Source organism: Nelusetta ayraudi, unplaced genomic scaffold (assembly GCF_046127955.1).
Source record: "Nelusetta ayraudi isolate G7.1 ecotype Tasmania unplaced genomic scaffold, CSIRO-AGI_Nayr_v1 ptg000090l, whole genome shotgun sequence".
NCBI classification, from domain to species: Eukaryota; Metazoa; Chordata; class Actinopteri; order Tetraodontiformes; family Monacanthidae; genus Nelusetta; species Nelusetta ayraudi.
In genome coordinates this window covers 918147-936469 of record NW_027466140.1, presented here as the reverse complement: position 1 = coordinate 936469, position 18323 = coordinate 918147, and the positions used below count along the sequence as shown (strand labels likewise).

Here is an 18323-nt window from a genome sequence, read left to right as displayed (position 1 = left end):
CTGAAAGAATCTAACCTCTAGAGGAGAGTCTGGTTCATCCAGGATGCTCTTCTCACTCTGTAATCGCTGCATCGTCCCTGTAGAACTGGGATCCATGATCAGCACGTTCTGACTACCAGCTCTGCCAAACTTACAGTCACTCTTTCTGGAGTCAGTGGTCCTGCACACCTCGTAGTTGTACACATGCTGGAGAGTCCCTGTCCCCAAGGTGTCTGAGTAACGTGGTGGATAATATGGAATGACTGGCAGGTTGGAGTGATACAGGACTCGAGACTGTCTCCACCTGTAGATTTTGACTGAGATGATCACCACCACACACGTGATGAAGAGGAAGGAGACCACAGCCAGAGCCAGCACCAAGTAAAAAGTCAGGTTGTCGTCGTACTCCTTGTCCTGGGCAAAGTCACTCATTTCTGACAGAGCTTCAGGGAAGCTGTCCGCCACCCCCACGGTGACAGTGACTGTCGCTGAACGAGAGGGCTGTCCGTTGTCCTCCACGATCACAGTCAGGATTTGTTTGACTGGATCTTTGTCAGACACTTGGCGGATAGTTCTGATTTCTCCATTCTGTAAGCCCACTTCAAACAGCGCCCTGTCTGTGGCCTTCTGAAGTTTATAGGACAGCCAGGCGTTCTGTCCAGAGTCCACATCAACAGCCACCACTTTGGTGACCAGATAGCCCACATCTGCTGAACGAGGAACCATTTCATACACCACAGAGCCCCCAGTCTGGACCGGGTACAGAACCTGAGGAGGGTTGTCGTTCTGGTCCTGGATCAGGATTTTCACTGTCACATTGCTGCTGAGAGGAGGAGAGCCTCCATCCTGAGCTTTGACACGGAAGTGGAAATCTTTGATCTGCTCGTAGTCAAAAGAGCGCACTGCGTGGATGACTCCACTATCAGCACTGACAGACACATATGAGGAGACTGGCACTCCGTTAACAGGGGAGTCCTCCAGGATGTAAGACACTCTGGCATTCTGGTTCCAGTCAGCGTCTCTGGCTTTCACTGTGAATATAGAGAGGCCTGGTGTGTTGTTCTCTACTATGGAGGCCTCATATGAGCTCCTCTCAAAGACAGGTGGGTTGTCATTTACGTCAGAGATCTGTAAGGTGAGAGTGACGCTGCTGGAGAGGGAGGGGACTCCCTCATCAGAGCACGTGACAGTTATATTATAATCACATGCTCTCTCTCTGTCTAATTCACTGTCTGTCACTAAACTGAAGAAATTATTTGATGTCGATTTCAATACAAAGGGGATATTCTCATTTATAAAACACTGAACTTTGCCATTATCACCAGAGTCTGGGTCTTGAATGTTAATCATTGTAACAACTGTGTTTGGATTGGAATTTTCTGATATAGTTGTAGATTTGGACATAATTTTAATCGTAGGTGCATTGTCATTTATATCGACCACGTCAACGATCACTTTGCAAGAATCCGTTAGTCCACCATTATCTCTGGCACGTACATTAATTTGAAACAATCTTTTCTTTTCATAATCTACACGCCCGATCAAAGTGACCACACCGTTGTCCTTGTTTACGTTAAATATATTTCTAACGTCATCTAATGTATTTGCGATTGAATATGATATTTTGCCATTCAAACCATGATCAGCATCTGAAGCACTCACTGTCGTTACGATCGTTCCCTTCTCAGCATTTTCAGCAACAGTGCCTTTATAGACAGACTGTGTAAAAACTGGTGCATTATCATTTGCGTCTAAAACCGTGATGAGAATTTGCATTGTTCCTGACATCTGCGGCTCGCCTCCATCAAAAGCCGTTAGAGCCAGAGACAGGAACTCGTTTTTCTCTCTGTCTAAAGGTTTTTGCAAAACCATTTCAACATTCTTAGTGCCGTCGGCTTGACTATGAAGTTTTAGTGAAAAATTATCACTAGGCTTGAGGACGTAGCCTTGGAGCGCATTTAAACCAACGTCTGAATCCACAGCTCTCTCCAGATCGAATTTCGCCCCCACGACCGCAGACTCGCTAATAATGAATTTCATTTCGCTTTTTTCAAAGGCTGGCGCATTATCGTTAATGTCTGTAATTTCGACTGTTACGCTGTAAAATTCCATGGGATTCTCTAAAACAATCTGAAAATGCAGAGCGCATGGTGTCGTTTCGGCGCACAGCGCTTCTCTGTCTATTCTCTCTCTGATTAGCAGACGTCCCCTTTCGCTGTCCAGCTCGATGTATTCGCTGCTGTCACCAGAATAAACACGGGCGTTGCCCAATTTAAGTCGTTTAACGTCCAAACCTAAATCAAGGGCGATGTTTCCGACCACAGAGCCTTTCGCCATTTCTTCGGGAATGGAGTAGCTGACTTGTCCGAACACTGAACAAGACGAGATGATCGAAAGAAGCAGCAATACTTGCCGTCTCATTGTTTGAAATTCGAAAAAACAGAAGCAGAAAAGGCTGTCTCCGGAAATCCGCCCGAGTGAGATCACAATAATCCAAAGAATATGAAGCTGTGAAATCGTTGTTTAGCGTCGTAAGTCCTTCGACAAGAGACAATGCAGCATGTGCCTCTCTTCTCAGAAACGCAGCAAATACAGAAACGGTATTGCTGGGAAAACTGCAACAAAGTAGACAACAGCGGCCCTCTGAGTTCAACACGTACAATTGCAACCGCACGTACTGTTATAGAGAAAGATCTGGACGAAGGTATGCAAGAGTGCGGAAGAATTACAAAATTACGGCATTTTGTTTAGAATCCGAAGAATTATTGGAAATTTAAATAAAAAGAAACGCTTCAAGATATTGAAAAGAAAAATGTCAGAGATCAAAAGGTTTCTTTCTGCTTTTGCAAGATAACAAGACAATATATAAAATACATTTAAAAAAAAAACAGTTTGATGATGTTAATAATTCAACAACATTCTAACCTCCACAGGGGAATCAAGTTCATCCAGGATGCTCTTCTCACTCTGTAACCGTTGCATCGTCCCTGTAGAACTGGGATCCATGATCAGCACATTCTGACTACCAGCTCTGCCGAACTTACAGTCACTCTTTCTGGAGTCAGTGGTCCTGCACACCTCGTAGTTGTACACATGCTGGAGAGTCCCTGTCCCCAGAGTGTCTGAGTAACGTGGTGGATAATATGGAATGACTGGCAGGTTGGAGTGATACAGGACGCGAGACTGTCTCCACCTGTAGATTTTGACTGAGATGATCACCACCACACACGTGATGAAGAGGAAGGAGACCACAGCCAGAGCCAGCACCAAGTAAAAAGTCAGGTTGTCGTCGTACTCCTTGTCCTGGGCAAAGTCACTCATTTCTGACAGAGCTTCAGGGAAGCTGTCCGCCACCCCCACGGTGACAGTGACTGTAGCTGAACGAGAGGGCTGTCCGTTGTCCTCCACGATCACAGTCAGGATTTGTTTGACTGGATCTTTGTCAGACACTTGGCGGATAGTTCTGATTTCTCCATTCTGTAAGCCCACTTCAAACAGCGCCCTGTCTGTGGCCTTCTGCAGTTTATAGGACAGCCAGGCGTTCTGTCCAGAGTCCACATCAACAGCCACCACTTTGGTGACCAGATAGCCCACATCTGCTGAACGAGGAACCATTTCATACACCACAGAGCCCCCAGTCTGGACCGGATACAGAACCTGAGGAGGGTTGTCGTTCTGGTCCTGGATCAGGATTTTCACTGTCACATTGCTGCTGAGAGGAGGAGAGCCTCCATCCTGAGCTTTGACACGGAAGTGGAAATCTTTGATCTGCTCGTAGTCAAAAGAGCGCACTGCGTGGATGACTCCACTATCAGCACTGACAGACACATATGAGGAGACTGGCACTCCGTTAACAGGGGAGTCCTCCAGGATGTAAGACACTCTGGCATTCTGGTTCCAGTCAGCGTCTCTGGCTTTCACTGTGAATATCGAGAGGCCTGGTGTGTTGTTCTCTACTATGAAGGCCTCATATGAGCTCCTCTCAAAGAGAGGTGGGTTGTCATTGACGTCAGAGATCTGTAAGGTGAGAGTGACGCTGCTGGAGAGGGAGGGAACTCCCTCATCAGAGCATGTGACAGTTATATTGTACTCAGAGGCTCTTTCTCTGTCTAATTCACTGTCTGTCAATAAACTATAGAAATGGTTGTCTGTAAATGTAATTTCAAATGGAATGTTGTCACTTATCACACAGTGAACCTTCCCATTTGTCTCAGAATCAGGATCATTGACACTTAATAATGCTATTACAGTTTTGAGGGATGTGTTCTCAGGGACTGAACCTGATTTTGATATCACATTGAGAACAGGACTGTTGTCATTTACATCAATCACATCTATTATGATCTTACTGGAGTCTGAGAGTCCACCTGAATCTATTGCTTCAATATCAATATGATAATTTTTCTCTTTTTCATAGTCTATTGGCCCATTAAGAATCACATCGCCGTCACTACTTATTTGAAATAATGCAGAGACACTTGCCAAATTATTCCCTATGACGTACGTCACTTCCCCGTTTGAGCCCTTGTCTGCATCAGACGCACTGATTTTAGTGACTAGAGTTCCTATCGCCGAGTTTTCTGTAATGCTTGCTTTGTAAACAGGTTTACTGAAAATGGGGGCATTATCATTCGCGTCCAGTACCGTAACATGAATCTGCATTGTTCCGGTCATCTGCGGCTCTCCTCCATCTTCCGCAGTCAAAACTAAAGAGATGTGCTCTTGTTTCTCTCGGTCCAGCGGCTTTTGCAAAATCATTTCTACTTTCTTGCTGCCATCAGATTGAGCATGCAGTTTAAGCATAAAATTATCAGTGGGCTTCAACGTATATCTCTGCAAACCGTTCAGTCCGATATCAGAATCAATCGCCTTTTCTAACATGAACTTGGAGCCGATGACGGCCGATTCGCTGATTTCAAACCTCCTCTCGTCTTTAGTGAATACTGGAGCATTGTCATTAATATCTGTTATTTCCACGGTGATCGGAAGTAATTCTAACGGATTTTCCAAGGTTAGCTGAAAATGCAACGCACAAGGCGTCGTCTGTCTGCATAGCGCTTCTCGGTCTATTTTTTGTCTGACGAGGAGGACTCCTCTGTTTCTATTCAGCTCGATATACTGAACACTGTCTCCGGAATAAATACGCGCATTTCCTGACATAAGCCGTTTCAAATCTAAACCTAAATCTTGTACAATATTACCGACTAAAGAGCCTTTAGCCATCTCCTCGGGAATCGAGTAGCTAACCTGCCCCATCACAGAACTGAGCATCAGGACAACCATAAGCAGCACGACTTGCCGTTTCATTGTTCCGTTCCCGCAGTCACGACAAAGCAAACTCGATTATTCCGCTTCGTAATAAGGAAAGATGGAAATCCAACCCTCGGTGAGTCCAGATCTCGAAAATAAATCGACAATTTAACATTCCTTTTGCGATATCCGTGGTTATTGTCTCATGCTCAGTGTGTGCTCCTATGTGACTGAACCTTAATAACATGTCAGACGATGACGGAAAAATGTGACGACAGCAGTGAACAACGACAACGAACTATGCAACAGCGGCCCGAAGAGTCCAAATCGTGGAAGTACAAATAAATTTGGGAAAAAACAAAGAACAAATAAATATGCAGTTCAACGAAAATCTCACATCAAGAAAAATAATTAAAAATTAATAAAACGTGACAATGCTTTTCCTATGTTTAAGAGAGGTTCGAAAATAAAATAAAAAAATTCTCATAAGAGCAAAGCATCATGCCGATGAGGGATGACAAGACATGGAGAGCAGTTACTTGTCTCTGTCCACGGTGCTGAAAACCAAACACGTCATTCTAAGCTCAGAAAAAGTTAAGAATAATGATACATTTAAAATGTTATGGAAGACTCTCAAAAAACTTTTAAACAAACCTCCAGAGGAGAGTCTGGTTCATCCAGGATGCTCTTCTCACTCTGTAACCGCTGCATCGTCCCTGTAGAACTGGGATCCATGATCAGCACATTCTGACTACCAGCTCTGCCGAACTTACAGTCACTCTTTCTGGAGTCAGTGGTCCTGCACACCTCGTAGTTGTACACATGCTGGAGAGTCCCTGTCCCCAGAGTGTCTGAGTAACGTGGTGGATAATATGGAATGACAGGCAGGTTGGAGTGATACAGGACTCGAGACTGTCTCCACCGGTAGATTTTGACTGAGATGATCACCACCACACACGTGATGAAGAGGAAAGAGACCACAGCCAGAGCCAGCACCAAGTAAAAAGTCAGGTTGTCGTCGTACTCCTTGTCCTGGGCAAAGTCACTCATTTCTGACAGAGCTTCAGGGAAGCTGTCCGCCACCCCCACCGTGACAGTGACTGTAGCTGAACGAGAGGGCTGTCCATTGTCCTCCACGATCACAGTCAGGATCTGTTTGACTGGATCTTTGTCAGACACTTGGCGGATAGTTCTGATCTCTCCATTCTGTAAGCCCACTTCAAACAGCGCCCTGTCTGTGGCCTTCTGCAGTTTATAGGACAGCCAGGCGTTCTGTCCAGAATCCACATCAACAGCCACCACTTTGGTGACCAGATAGCCCACATCTGCTGAACGAGAAACCATTTCATACACCACAGAGCCCCCAGTCTGGACCGGGTACAGAACCTGAGGAGGGTTGTCGTTCTGGTCCTGGATCAGGATTTTCACTGTCACATTGCTGCTGAGAGGAGGAGATCCTCCATCCTGAGCTTTGACACGGAAGTGGAAATCTTTGATCTGCTCGTAGTCAAAAGAGCGCACTGCGTGGATGACTCCACTATCAGCACTGACAGACACATATGAGGAGACTGGCACTCCGTTAACAGAGGAGTCCTCCAGGATGTAAGACACTCTGGCATTCTGGTTCCAGTCAGCGTCTCTGGCTTTCATTGTGAATATAGAGAGGCCTGGTGTGTTGTTTTCTACTATGGAGGCCTCATATGAGCTCCTCTCAAAGACAGGTGGGTTGTCATTGATGTCAGAGATCTGCAAGGTGAGAGTGACGCTGCTGGAGAGGGAGGGGACTCCCTGATCAGAGCACCTAACAGTTATGTTATACTTGGAGGCAACCTCTCTGTCTAGCGCTATCTCTGTCACTAAGCTATAGAATCTATTCATGTTATTTTGTATTTTGAAGGGAATATCATCAGTGATTTTACATTTCACTTCACCATTTCTATCAGAATCAGGGTCATTAACACTAAACATGGCAATGACAGTATCTTCTGGAGAGTCCTCTGAAATGCTTTCAGACTGAGAGAGCATTTTTACATGAGGGCTGTTGTCATTGACATCAGTAATATCAATGAGTATCTTACTAGAATCAGAAAGTCCTCCGTTATCTATAGCTTCAATGTCAATTTGAAAAACTTTTGTTTTTTCATAATCTATTTCACCAATCAAGGTGACCTCACCATTGTTTCTGTCTATCTGAAAAAGCTCTGATATTAGATACTTGCTACTTGAAATTCTGTAGGTGACGTCTCCATTCGAGCCTTTATCTTTGTCAGACGCGCTAACAGTAATAACACTGGTCCCCCTCGGTGAATTCTCTGTCAGTATCGTTTTATAAACAGCCTTAGTAAAACTCGGTGCATTGTCGTTTGCATCTAACACGTTCACCGTAATCTGCATTGTCCCTGATTTACGTGGCTGTCCGCCATCTACTGCAGTTAATAACAGTGAAATGTGCTCCTGGTGCTCACGGTCCAGAGCCTTTTGCAGGACCATTTCTACTTTCATCCCCCCGTCTGCCTCATTCTCTAATTTTAAAGCAAAATTATTGGTTGGATGGAGGGAATAGCTCTGCAGATCATTCGTACCGATGTCTGCATCAAGTGCTTTGTCCAATACAAATTTAGAGCCGATGACGGCTGATTCGCTTATTTCAAACTGTTTCTCTTTGGATCGAAAAATTGGAGCATTGTCATTTATGTCTGTGATCTCGATTGTGATCTGAAACAATTCCATAGGATTCTCTAAAACCATCTGCAAATGCAAAGCGCAGGGCGTCGTTTCTCCGCACAGAATCTCTCTGTCAATTCGCTCCGTGATGAGGAGGACACCTCGCTCTCTGTCCAGCTCGATATACTCCGCAGTGTCGCCCGAATGTATGCGCGCACGACCCGATTTGAGTCTTTTACTATCCAATCCCAGATCCTGAGCTAAATTACACACTAACGAGCCTTTCTCCATTTCCTCAGGAACAGAGTAGCTGACTTGCCCTGAAACCGCGGTGAGGGAGAAGACGACGATGAACAACAGTACTTGCCGTCTCATTGTTTCGTCGCGATATTCCACAGTTCTTAAAACACAATATTTCATCCGAAAGAAGAAAATGGATAGGAAATGGGTCGCTGTATTCCAATGGATGTATCAAAAAGACCACAGCTTGCTAGCACCGTCTCACCAGGCCACTTCAAACTCGCGCAAGCGTTTCGTGTCTGTTTTATTGTCAACCATGACACAATCTCCATGGGAGGAGAGACAGCAGGCCGAAAGCTGCCACACTCAGGCCAACAGCGGCCCTTCCTGTTCAAAACAGCGAACGGCAAGTAAGAGACGAGGTTCGTTATCGAACAGAACGCACCAAAAAAACAACCCCAAAAACATTATAATTCCAATAATAAAAATCATGCCGGTGCAAATGTATCATTACAGTGATAGGTAAAACGAGAGGTGGAAGAGTAATGATGAATTTTATCTTATGTACAATCCAGAATTATTTTGATGTGTAAAAAAAAAACTGATTCGTAAGAGAAAAAAAAATGTATTGTGACAATATAATTAATTGAAAACTTTAGAAGTGCAAAGAAAACATTCAACGAAAGTTAACTTCAGAATGATCACAAAAAGTGGTACAATATAATAATAATAATAATAATAATAATAATAATAATAATAATAATAATAATAATAATAATAATAAAGAAATAATGTTATTGAAAGGGGGTTAATTAAAATGTTCAGGGCTTTCACTGTTCAAGGTTCTGAAAAGTTGTTACTAAAAATGTGAATGAAAGGTATGTCCCAAAAAATAACACAATGAATTAAAAAATTGTCTTTATATCATCTAACCTCTAGAGGAGAGTCTGGTTCATCCAGGAGGCTCTTCTCACTCTGCAACCGCTGCATCGTCCCTGTAGAACTGGGATCCATGATCAGCACGTTCTGACTACCAGCCCTGCCGAACTTACAGTCACTCTTTCTGGAGTCAGTGGTCCTGCACACCTCGTAGTTGTACACATGCTGGAGAGTCCCTGTCCCCAGAGTGTCTGAGTAACGTGGTGGATAATATGGAATGACTGGCAGGTTGGAGTGATACAGGACTCGAGACTGTCTCCACCTGTAGATTTTGACTGAGATGATCACCACCACACACGTGATGAAGAGGAAGGAGACCACAGCCAGAGCCAGCACCAAGTAAAAAGTCAGGTTGTCGTCGTACTCCTTGTCCTGGGCAAAGTCACTCATTTCTGACAGAGCTTCAGGGAAGCTGTCCGCCACCCCCACGGTGACAGTGACTGTCGCTGAACGAGAGGGCTGTCCGTTGTCCTCCACGATCACAGTCAGGATTTGTTTGACTGGATCTTTGTCAGACACTTGGCGGATAGTTCTGATTTCTCCATTCTGTAAGCCCACTTCAAACAGCGCCCTGTCTGTGGCCTTCTGCAGTTTATAGGACAGCCAGGCGTTCTGTCCAGAGTCCACATCAACAGCCACCACTTTGGTGACCAGATAGCCCACATCTGCTGAACGAGGAACCATTTCATACACCACAGAGCCCCCAGTCTGGACCGGATACAGAACCTGAGGAGGGTTGTCGTTCTGGTCCTGGATCAGGATTTTCACTGTCACATTGCTGCTGAGAGGAGGAGAGCCTCCATCCTGAGCTTTGACATGGAAGTGGAAATCTTTGATCTGCTCATAGTCAAAAGAGCGCACTGCGTGGATGACTCCACTATCAGCACTGACAGACACATATGAGGAGACTGGCACTCCGTTAACAGGGGAGTCCTCCAGGATGTAAGACACTCTGGCATTCTGGTTCCAGTCAGCGTCTCTGGCTTTCACTGCAAATATAGAGAGGCCTGGTGCGTTGTTCTCTACTATGGAGGCCTCATATGAGCTCCTCTCAAAGACAGGTGGGTTGTCATTGACGTCAGAGATCTGCAAGGTGAGAGTGACGCTGCTGGAGAGGGAGGGGACTCCCTCATCAGAGCACCTAACAGTTATGTTATACTTGGAGGCAACCTCTCTGTCTAGCGCTATCTCTGTCACTAAGCTATAAAATCCATTCATATTATTTTGTATTTTGAAGGGAATATCATCAGTGATTTTACACTTCAATTCACCATTTCTATCAGAATCAGGGTCATTAACACTTAGCATGGTAATGACAGTATCTTCTGGAGAGTCCTCTGAAATGCTTTCAGACTGAGAGAGTATTGTCACATGAGGGCTGTTGTCATTGACATCAGTAATATCAACGTGGATCTTACTAGAATCAGAAAGTCCTCCGTTATCTATAGCTTCAATGTCAATTTGAAAAACTTTTGTTTTTTCATAATCTATTTCACCAATCAAGGTGACCTCACCTGTGTTTCTATTTATTTGAAAAAGCTCTGATATTAGATGCTTTCTGTTTGAAATTTCATAGGCAATTTCTCCATTCGAGCCTTTATCTTTGTCAGACGCGCTAACAGTAATAACACTGGTCCCCCTCGGTGAATTCTCTGTCAGTGTCGCTTTATAAACAGCCTTAGTAAAACTCGGTGCATTGTCGTTTGCGTCTAACACGTTCACTGTAATCTGCATTGTGCCTGATTTACGCGGCTGTCCGCCATCTACTGCAGTTAATAACAGTGAAATGTGCTCCTGGTGCTCACGGTCCAGAGCCTTTTGCAGGACCATTTCTACTTTCATCCCGCCGTCTGCTTGATTCTGTAATTTTAAAATAAAATTATTGGTTGGATGGAGGGAATAGCTCTGCAGATCATTCGTACCGATGTCTGCATCAAGTGCTTTGTCCAATACAAATTTAGAGCCAATGACGGCTGATTCGCTGATCTCAAAACGTTTCTCGTTGGACGCAAAGATTGGAGCATTGTCATTTATGTCTGTGATCTCGATTGTGATCCGAAACAATTCCATAGGATTCTCTAAAATCATCTGCAAATGCAAAGCACAGGGCGTCGTTTCTCCGCACAGCATCTCTCTGTCAATTCTCTCCTTGATGAGGAGGACACCTCGCTCTCTGTCCAGCTCGATGTAGTCCGCACTGCCGCCCGAATGTATGCGCGCTCGACCCGACTTGAGTCTTTTAATATCCAATCCCAGATCCTGAGCTAAATTACACACTAACGAGCCTTTCTCCATTTCCTCAGGAACAGAGTAGCTGACTTGCCCTGAAACCGCGGTGATGGAGAAGGCGACGATGAACAACAGTACTTGCCGTCTCATTGTTCAGTCGCGATATTCCACAGTTCTTAAAACACAAAATGGAGTCCGAGAAAAGAAAAAGAACGAACAGTGCCTCGCTGTAATCCAATGGATGGATAAAAAACAAACAAAACCAAAGCTTCCTCTAACCATCAACACCAGGCCACTTCAAACCAAGACAGGCGTTCGGTGTCTGTTTTATTGTCTACCATGACACAATCTCAGTGGGAGGAGAGACAGCAGCTCGACGACTGCCACACTCAGGCCAACAGCGGCCCTTTCTGTTCAAAACAGTGAACGGCACATATTGCAAGAAGAAATGAGGTTCATTATGGAACAAAACATCAAATGAAAACATATGAATTCCAATCATCCAAAATACTGCAGCGGCAGATGTAATTGTAGGGGACACGTATGAAGGAAGAAAAATGAGTAACTGTATTTTGTGTATGATCAAGTCCTTTTCATGTTTTAAAAAAAAAGGTCAGATAAAAAAACAAAAACGTTATATATGATATATTTAAAACAGGATAATTTCAAAGAAAACATTCGACTGAAGCTAACTTGAAGGAAATGAAAACTTTTACCATACTATAATAATAATAATAATAATAATAATAATAATAATAATAATAATAATAATAATAATGAATAGAAAGATTCGACAGAAAAGGAAATAATGTGCTTGAAAGGGGATCATTGACCGGAAAATGTGTTTTCACTGTCCACGGTTCTGAAAAGTTGTTACTAAAAAGTGAATGAAAGGTATGTCGCAAAAAAATTAAATAAAAATAAATAAATAAATAAAAATACACTTTTTAACATCTAACCTCGAGAGGAGAGTCTGGTTCATCCAGGAGGCTCTTCTCAGTCTGCAACCGCTGCATCGTCCCTGTAGAACTGGGATCCATGATCAGCACGTTCTGACTACCAGCTCTGCCGAACTTACAGTCACTCTTTCTGGAGTCAGTGGTCCTGCACACCTCGTAGTTGTACACATGCTGGAGAGTCCCTGTCCCCAGAGTGTCTGAGTAACGTGGTGGATAATATGGAATGACAGGCAGGTTGGAGTGATACAGGATGCGAGACTGTCTCCACCTGTAGATTTTGACTGAGATGATCACCACCACACACGTGATGAAGAGGAAGGAGACCACAGCCAGAGCCAGCACCAAGTAAAAAGTCAGGTTGTCGTCGTACTCCTTGTCCTGGGCAAAGTCACTCATTTCTGACAGAGCTTCAGGGAAGCTGTCCGCCACCCCCACGGTGACAGTGACTGTAGCTGAACGAGAGGGCTGTCCATTGTCCTCCACGATCACAGTCAGGATCTGTTTGACTGGATCTTTGTCAGACACTTGGCGGATAGTTCTGATTTCTCCATTCTGTAAGCCCACTTCAAACAGCGCCCTGTCTGTGGCCTTCTGCAGTTTATAGGACAGCCAGGCGTTCTGTCCAGAGTCCACATCAACAGCCACCACTTTGGTGACCAGATAGCCCACATCTGCTGAACGAGGAACCATTTCATACACCACAGAGCCCCCAGTCTGGACCGGGTACAGAACCTGAGGAGGGTTGTCGTTCTGGTCCTGGATCAGGATTTTCACTGTCACATTGCTGCTGAGAGGAGGAGAGCCTCCATCCTGAGCTTTGACACGGAAGTGGAAATCTTTGATCTGCTCGTAGTCAAAAGAGCGCACTGCGTGGATGACTCCACTATCAGCACTGACAGACACATATGAGGAGACTGGCACTCCGTTAACAGAGCAGTCCTCCAGGATGTAAGACACTCTGGCATTCTGGTTCCAGTCAGCGTCTCTGGCTTTCACTGTGAATATAGAGAGGCCTGGTGTGTTGTTTTCTACTATGGAGGCCTCATATGAGCTCCTCTCAAAGACAGGTGGGTTGTCATTGACGTCAGAGATCTGCAAGGTGAGAGTGACGCTGCTGGAGAGGGAGGGGACTCCCTCATCAGAGCACCTAACAGTTATGTTATACTTGGAGGAAACCTCTCTGTCTAGCGCTATCTCTGTCACTAAGCTATAGAATCCATTCATATTATTTTGTATTTTGAAGGGAATATCATCAGTGATTTTACATTTAACTTCACCATTTCTTTCAGAATCAGGGTCATTAACACTAAACATGGCAATGACAGTATCTTCTGGAGAGTCCTCTGAAATGCTTTCAGACTGAGAGAGCATTTTTACATGAGGGCTGTTGTCATTGATATCAGTAATATCAATGAGTATCTTACTAGAATCAGAAAGTCCTCCGTTATCTATAGCTTCAATGTCAATTTGAAAAACTTTTGTTTTTTCATAATCTATTTCACCAATCAAGGTGACCTCACCTGTGATTCTGTCTATCTGAAATAGCTCTGATAAGCGACGTTTGCTTTTTGTTATGCCGTAGGTGACGTCTCCATTCGAGCCTTTATCTTTGTCAGACGCGCTAACAGTTATAACACTTGTCCCCCTCGGTGAATTCTCTGTCAGTGTCGCTTTATAAACAGCCTTAGTAAAAATCGGAGGATTGTCGTTAACATCTAACACGTTCACCGTAATCTGCATTGTCCCTGATTTACGTGGCTGTCCGCCATCTACTGCAGTTAATAACAGTGAAATGTGCTCCAGGTGTTCACGGTCCAGAGCCTTTTGTAAAACCAATTCTACTTTCATTCCCCCATCTGCTTGATTCTCCAATTTTAAAGCAAAATTATTGGTTGGATGGAGGGAATAGCTCTGCAGATCATTCGTACCGATGTCTGCATCAAGTGCTTTGTCCAATACAAATTTAGAGCCGATGACGGCTGATTCGCTGATGTCGATATGTTTCTCGTTGGATGCAAATCCCGGAGCATTGTCATTTATGTCTGTGATCTCAATTGTGATCCGAAACAATTCCATAGGATTCTCTAAAATCATCTGCAAATGCAAAGCACAGGGCGTCGTTTCTCCGCACAGCATCTCTCTGTCAATTCTCTCCTTGATGAGGAGGACACCTCGCTCTCTGTCCAGCTCGATATACTCCGCACTGTCGCCCGAATGTATGCGCGCACGACCCGACTTGAGTCTTTTAATATTCAATCCCAGATCCTGAGCTAAATTACACACTAACGAGCCTTTCTCCATTTCCTCAGGAACAGAGTAGCTGACTTGCCCTGAAACCGCGGTGATGGAGAAGGCGACGATGAACAACAGTACTTGCCGTCTCATTGTTCAGTCGCGATATTCCACAGTTCTTAAAACACAAAATGGTGTCCGAAAAAAGAAAAAGAACGAACAGTCCCTCGCTGTATTCCAATGTATCGATAAAAAAACACCACAGCTTCCTCTAACCATCAACACCAGGGCACTTCAACCAAGGCAGGCGTTCGGTGTCTGTTTTATTGTCTACCATGACACAATCTCAGTGGGAGGAGAGACAGCAGCTCGACGACTGCCACACTCAGACCAACAGCGGCCCTTTCTGTTCAAAACAGTGAACGGCACATATTGCAAGAAGAAATGAGGTTCCTTATGGAACAAAACATCAAATGAAAACATATGAATTCCAATCATCCAAAATACTGCAGCGGCAGATGTAATTGTAGGGGACACGTATGAAGGAAGAAAAATGAGTAACTGTATTTTGTGTATGATCAAGTCCTTTTCATGTTTAAAAAAAAAAGGTCAGATAAAAAAACAGAAACGTTATATATGATATATTTAAAACAGGATAATTTCAAAGAAAACATTCGACTGAAGCTAACTTGAAGGAAATGAAAACTTTTACCATACTATAATAATAATAATAATAATAATAATAATAATAATAATAATAATAATAATAATAATAATAATAATGAATAGAAAGATTCGACAGAAAAGGAAATATTGAGCTTGAAAGGGGATCATTGACAGGAAAACGTGTTTTCACTGTCCACGGTTCTGAAAAGTTGTTACTATAAAAGTGAATGAAAGGTATGTCACAAAAAGAAAAATACTTTTTAACATCTAACCTCGAGAGGAGAATCTGGCTCATCCAGGATGTTCTTCTCACTCTGCAACCGCTGCATCGTCCCTGTAGAACTGGGGTCCATGATCAGCACGTTCTGACTACCAGCTCTGCCAAACTTACAGTCACTCTTTCTGGAGTCAGTGGTCCTGCACACCTCGTAGTTGTACACATGCTGGAGAGTCCCTGTCCCCAGAGTGTCTGAGTAACGTGGTGGATAATATGGAATGACAGGCAGGTTGGAGTGATACAGGATGCGAGACTGTCTCCACCTGTAGATTTTGACTGAGATGATCACCACCACACACGTGATGAAGAGGAAGGAGACCACAGCCAGAGCCAGCACCAAGTAAAAAGTCAGGTTGTCGTCGTACTCCTTGTCCTGGGCAAAGTCACTCATTTCTGACAGAGCTTCAGGGAAGCTGTCCGCCACCCCCACGGTGACAGTGACTGTAGCTGAACGAGAGGGCTGTCCGTTGTCCTCCACGATCACAGTCAGGATCTGTTTGACTGGATCTTTGTCAGACACTTGGCGGATAGTTCTGATTTCTCCATTCTGTAAGCCCACTTCAAACAGCGCCCTGTCTGTGGCCTTCTGCAGTTTATAGGACAGCCAGGCGTTCTGTCCAGAGTCCACATCAACAGCCACCACTTTGGTGACCAGATAGCCCACATCTGCTGAACGAGGAACCATTTCATACACCACAGAGCCTCCAGTCTGGACCGGATACAGAACCTGAGGAGGGTTGTCGTTCTGGTCCTGGATCAGGATTTTCACTGTCACATTGCTGCTGAGAGGAGGAGAGCCTCCATCCTGAGCTTTGACACGGAAGTGGAAATCTTTGATCTGCTCGTAGTCAAAAGAGCGCACGGCATGGATGATTCCACTATCAGCACTGACAGACACATATGAGGAGACTGGCACTCCGTTAACAGGGGAGTCCTCCAGGATGTAAGACACTCTGGCATTCTGGTTCCAGTCAGTGTCTCCAGCTTTCACTGCGAATATAGAGAGGCCTGGTGTGTTGTTTTCTACTATGGAGGCCTCATATGAGCTCCTCTCAAAGACAGGTGGGTTGTCATTGACGTCAGAGATCTTCAAGGTGAGAGTGACGCTGCTGGAGAGGGAGGGGACTCCCTCATCAGAGCATGTGACAGTTATATTGTACTCAGAGGCTCTCTCTCTGTCTAATTCACTGTCTGTCAATAAACTGTAGTCATTATTTGATGCAAATTTAATTGTAATTGGAATATTTTCTTCTATTGCACAGTGGACCTTCCCATTTAACTCAGAATCTGGATCACTGACACTCAGTAAAGCAATTACTGTATTTTGAACTGAATTCTCGGGCACTGAATCTGATTTTGATATCACATTGATAACAGGACTGTTGTCATTTACATCAATCACATCTATTATGATCTTACTGGAGTCTGAGAGTCCACCTAAATCTATTGCTTCAATATCAACATGATAATATTTCTCTTTTTCGTAGTCTATTGGCCCATTAAGTATCACATCTCCCTCACTATTTATTTGAAATAACGTAGAGACACTTGCCAAATTATTCCCTATGACGTACGTCACTTCCCCGTTTGAGCCCTTGTCTGCATCAGACGCACTGATTTTAGTAACTAGACTTCCTATCGCAGAGTTTTCTGTAATGCTTGCTTTGTAAACAGGTTTGCTGAAAATGGGGGCATTATCATTAGCGTCCAGTACCGTAACATGAATCTGCATTGTTCCGGACATCTGCGGCTCTCCTCCATCTTCCGCAGTCAAAACTAAAGAGATGTGCTCTTGTTTCTCTCGGTCCAGCGGCTTTTGCAAAATCATTTCTACTTTCTTGCTGCCATCAGATTGAGCATGCAGTTTAAGCATAAAATTATCAGTGGGCTTCAACGTATATCTCTGCAAACCGTTCAGTCCGATATCAGAATCAATCGCCTTTTCTAACATGAACTTGGAGCCGATGACGGCCGTTTCGCTGATTTCAAACCTCCTCTCGTCTTTAGTGAATACTGGAGCATTGTCATTAATATCTGTTATTTCCACGGTGACCGGGAACAACTGTAGTGGGTTTTCTAAAGTCATTTTAAAATGCAACGCACAAGGCGTCGTCTGTCTGCAGAGCGCTTCTCGGTCTATTTTTTCTCTGACGAGGAGGACTCCTCTGTTTCTATTCAGCTCGATATACTGAATACTGTCTCCGGTGTAAATACGTGCATTTCCTGACATAAGCCGCTTCAAATCTAAACCTAAATCTTGTACAATATTACCGACTAAAGAGCCTTTAGCCATCTCCTCGGGAATCGAGTATCTAGCCTGCCCCATCACAGAACTGAGCAGAAGGACAAAGATAAGCAGTACGACTTGCCGTTTCATTGTTCTTCCCTTTCCCATAATTGCGCTGCAGGAAACTCTAACATTCCTCTCCGCAAAAAAGTCAAGTGAAAATCCAACCCTCGGTAAATGCAGATTATAAGAACTATCTTAAAAAATGAAAATGTATAATTCCTTCAGCGATATCCGCGGTAACGTCTTATGCTCAGTGTGTGCTCTTATGTGACTGGGCCTTACTAACATGCCAGACGATGACGGAAAAAAGGGATGGCAGCAGTGCACAGCGACAACATACTGTGCAACAGCGGCCCGACGAGTCCAAATAATGGAAGTGCAAACGAAATAAAAATTAATAACAGAAATAATAGTAATAAAACATATGCCATTTAAAGACGGCTCTTATTGAGGAAACATAATTTTGAAACAAATAAATTAAAAATCTCGATTTGCAGGAACAAATATGTTCAGCAAAAAAGAACAAAACAAAACAAAAAAACTTGAGTAGAATTAAGTCTTATTAGGTCAGTATCATGGAGATGGAGCATTGCAAGGA

At 44.0% G+C, this 18323-nt stretch overlaps 1 protein-coding gene across 39 annotated transcripts in view; it reads right to left on the bottom strand.

The window, feature by feature from the left end:
• The window catches only part of LOC142901788 (protocadherin gamma-A11-like), a 218723-nt gene that overhangs the window by 52335 nt on the left and 148065 nt on the right, over positions 1 to 18323 (bottom strand). For 2 of the 39 annotated variants that reach the window (XM_076046462.1, XM_076046483.1), the window contains exon 1: positions 12261 to 14676. The exons of 27 other annotated variants lie outside the window; for them this stretch is intronic. In XM_076046462.1, coding sequence (XP_075902577.1) covers positions 12261 to 14645 — 2385 coding nt within the window. In that variant the 5' untranslated portion in view covers positions 14646 to 14676. Of the gene's footprint in view, positions 1 to 15; positions 2689 to 2904; positions 5532 to 5883; positions 8422 to 9066; positions 11467 to 12260; positions 14677 to 15430; positions 17928 to 18323 lie in introns of those variants that run through there. 10 more of the 39 variants (XM_076046465.1, XM_076046486.1, XM_076046455.1 and 7 more) reach the window with 9 other exon arrangements.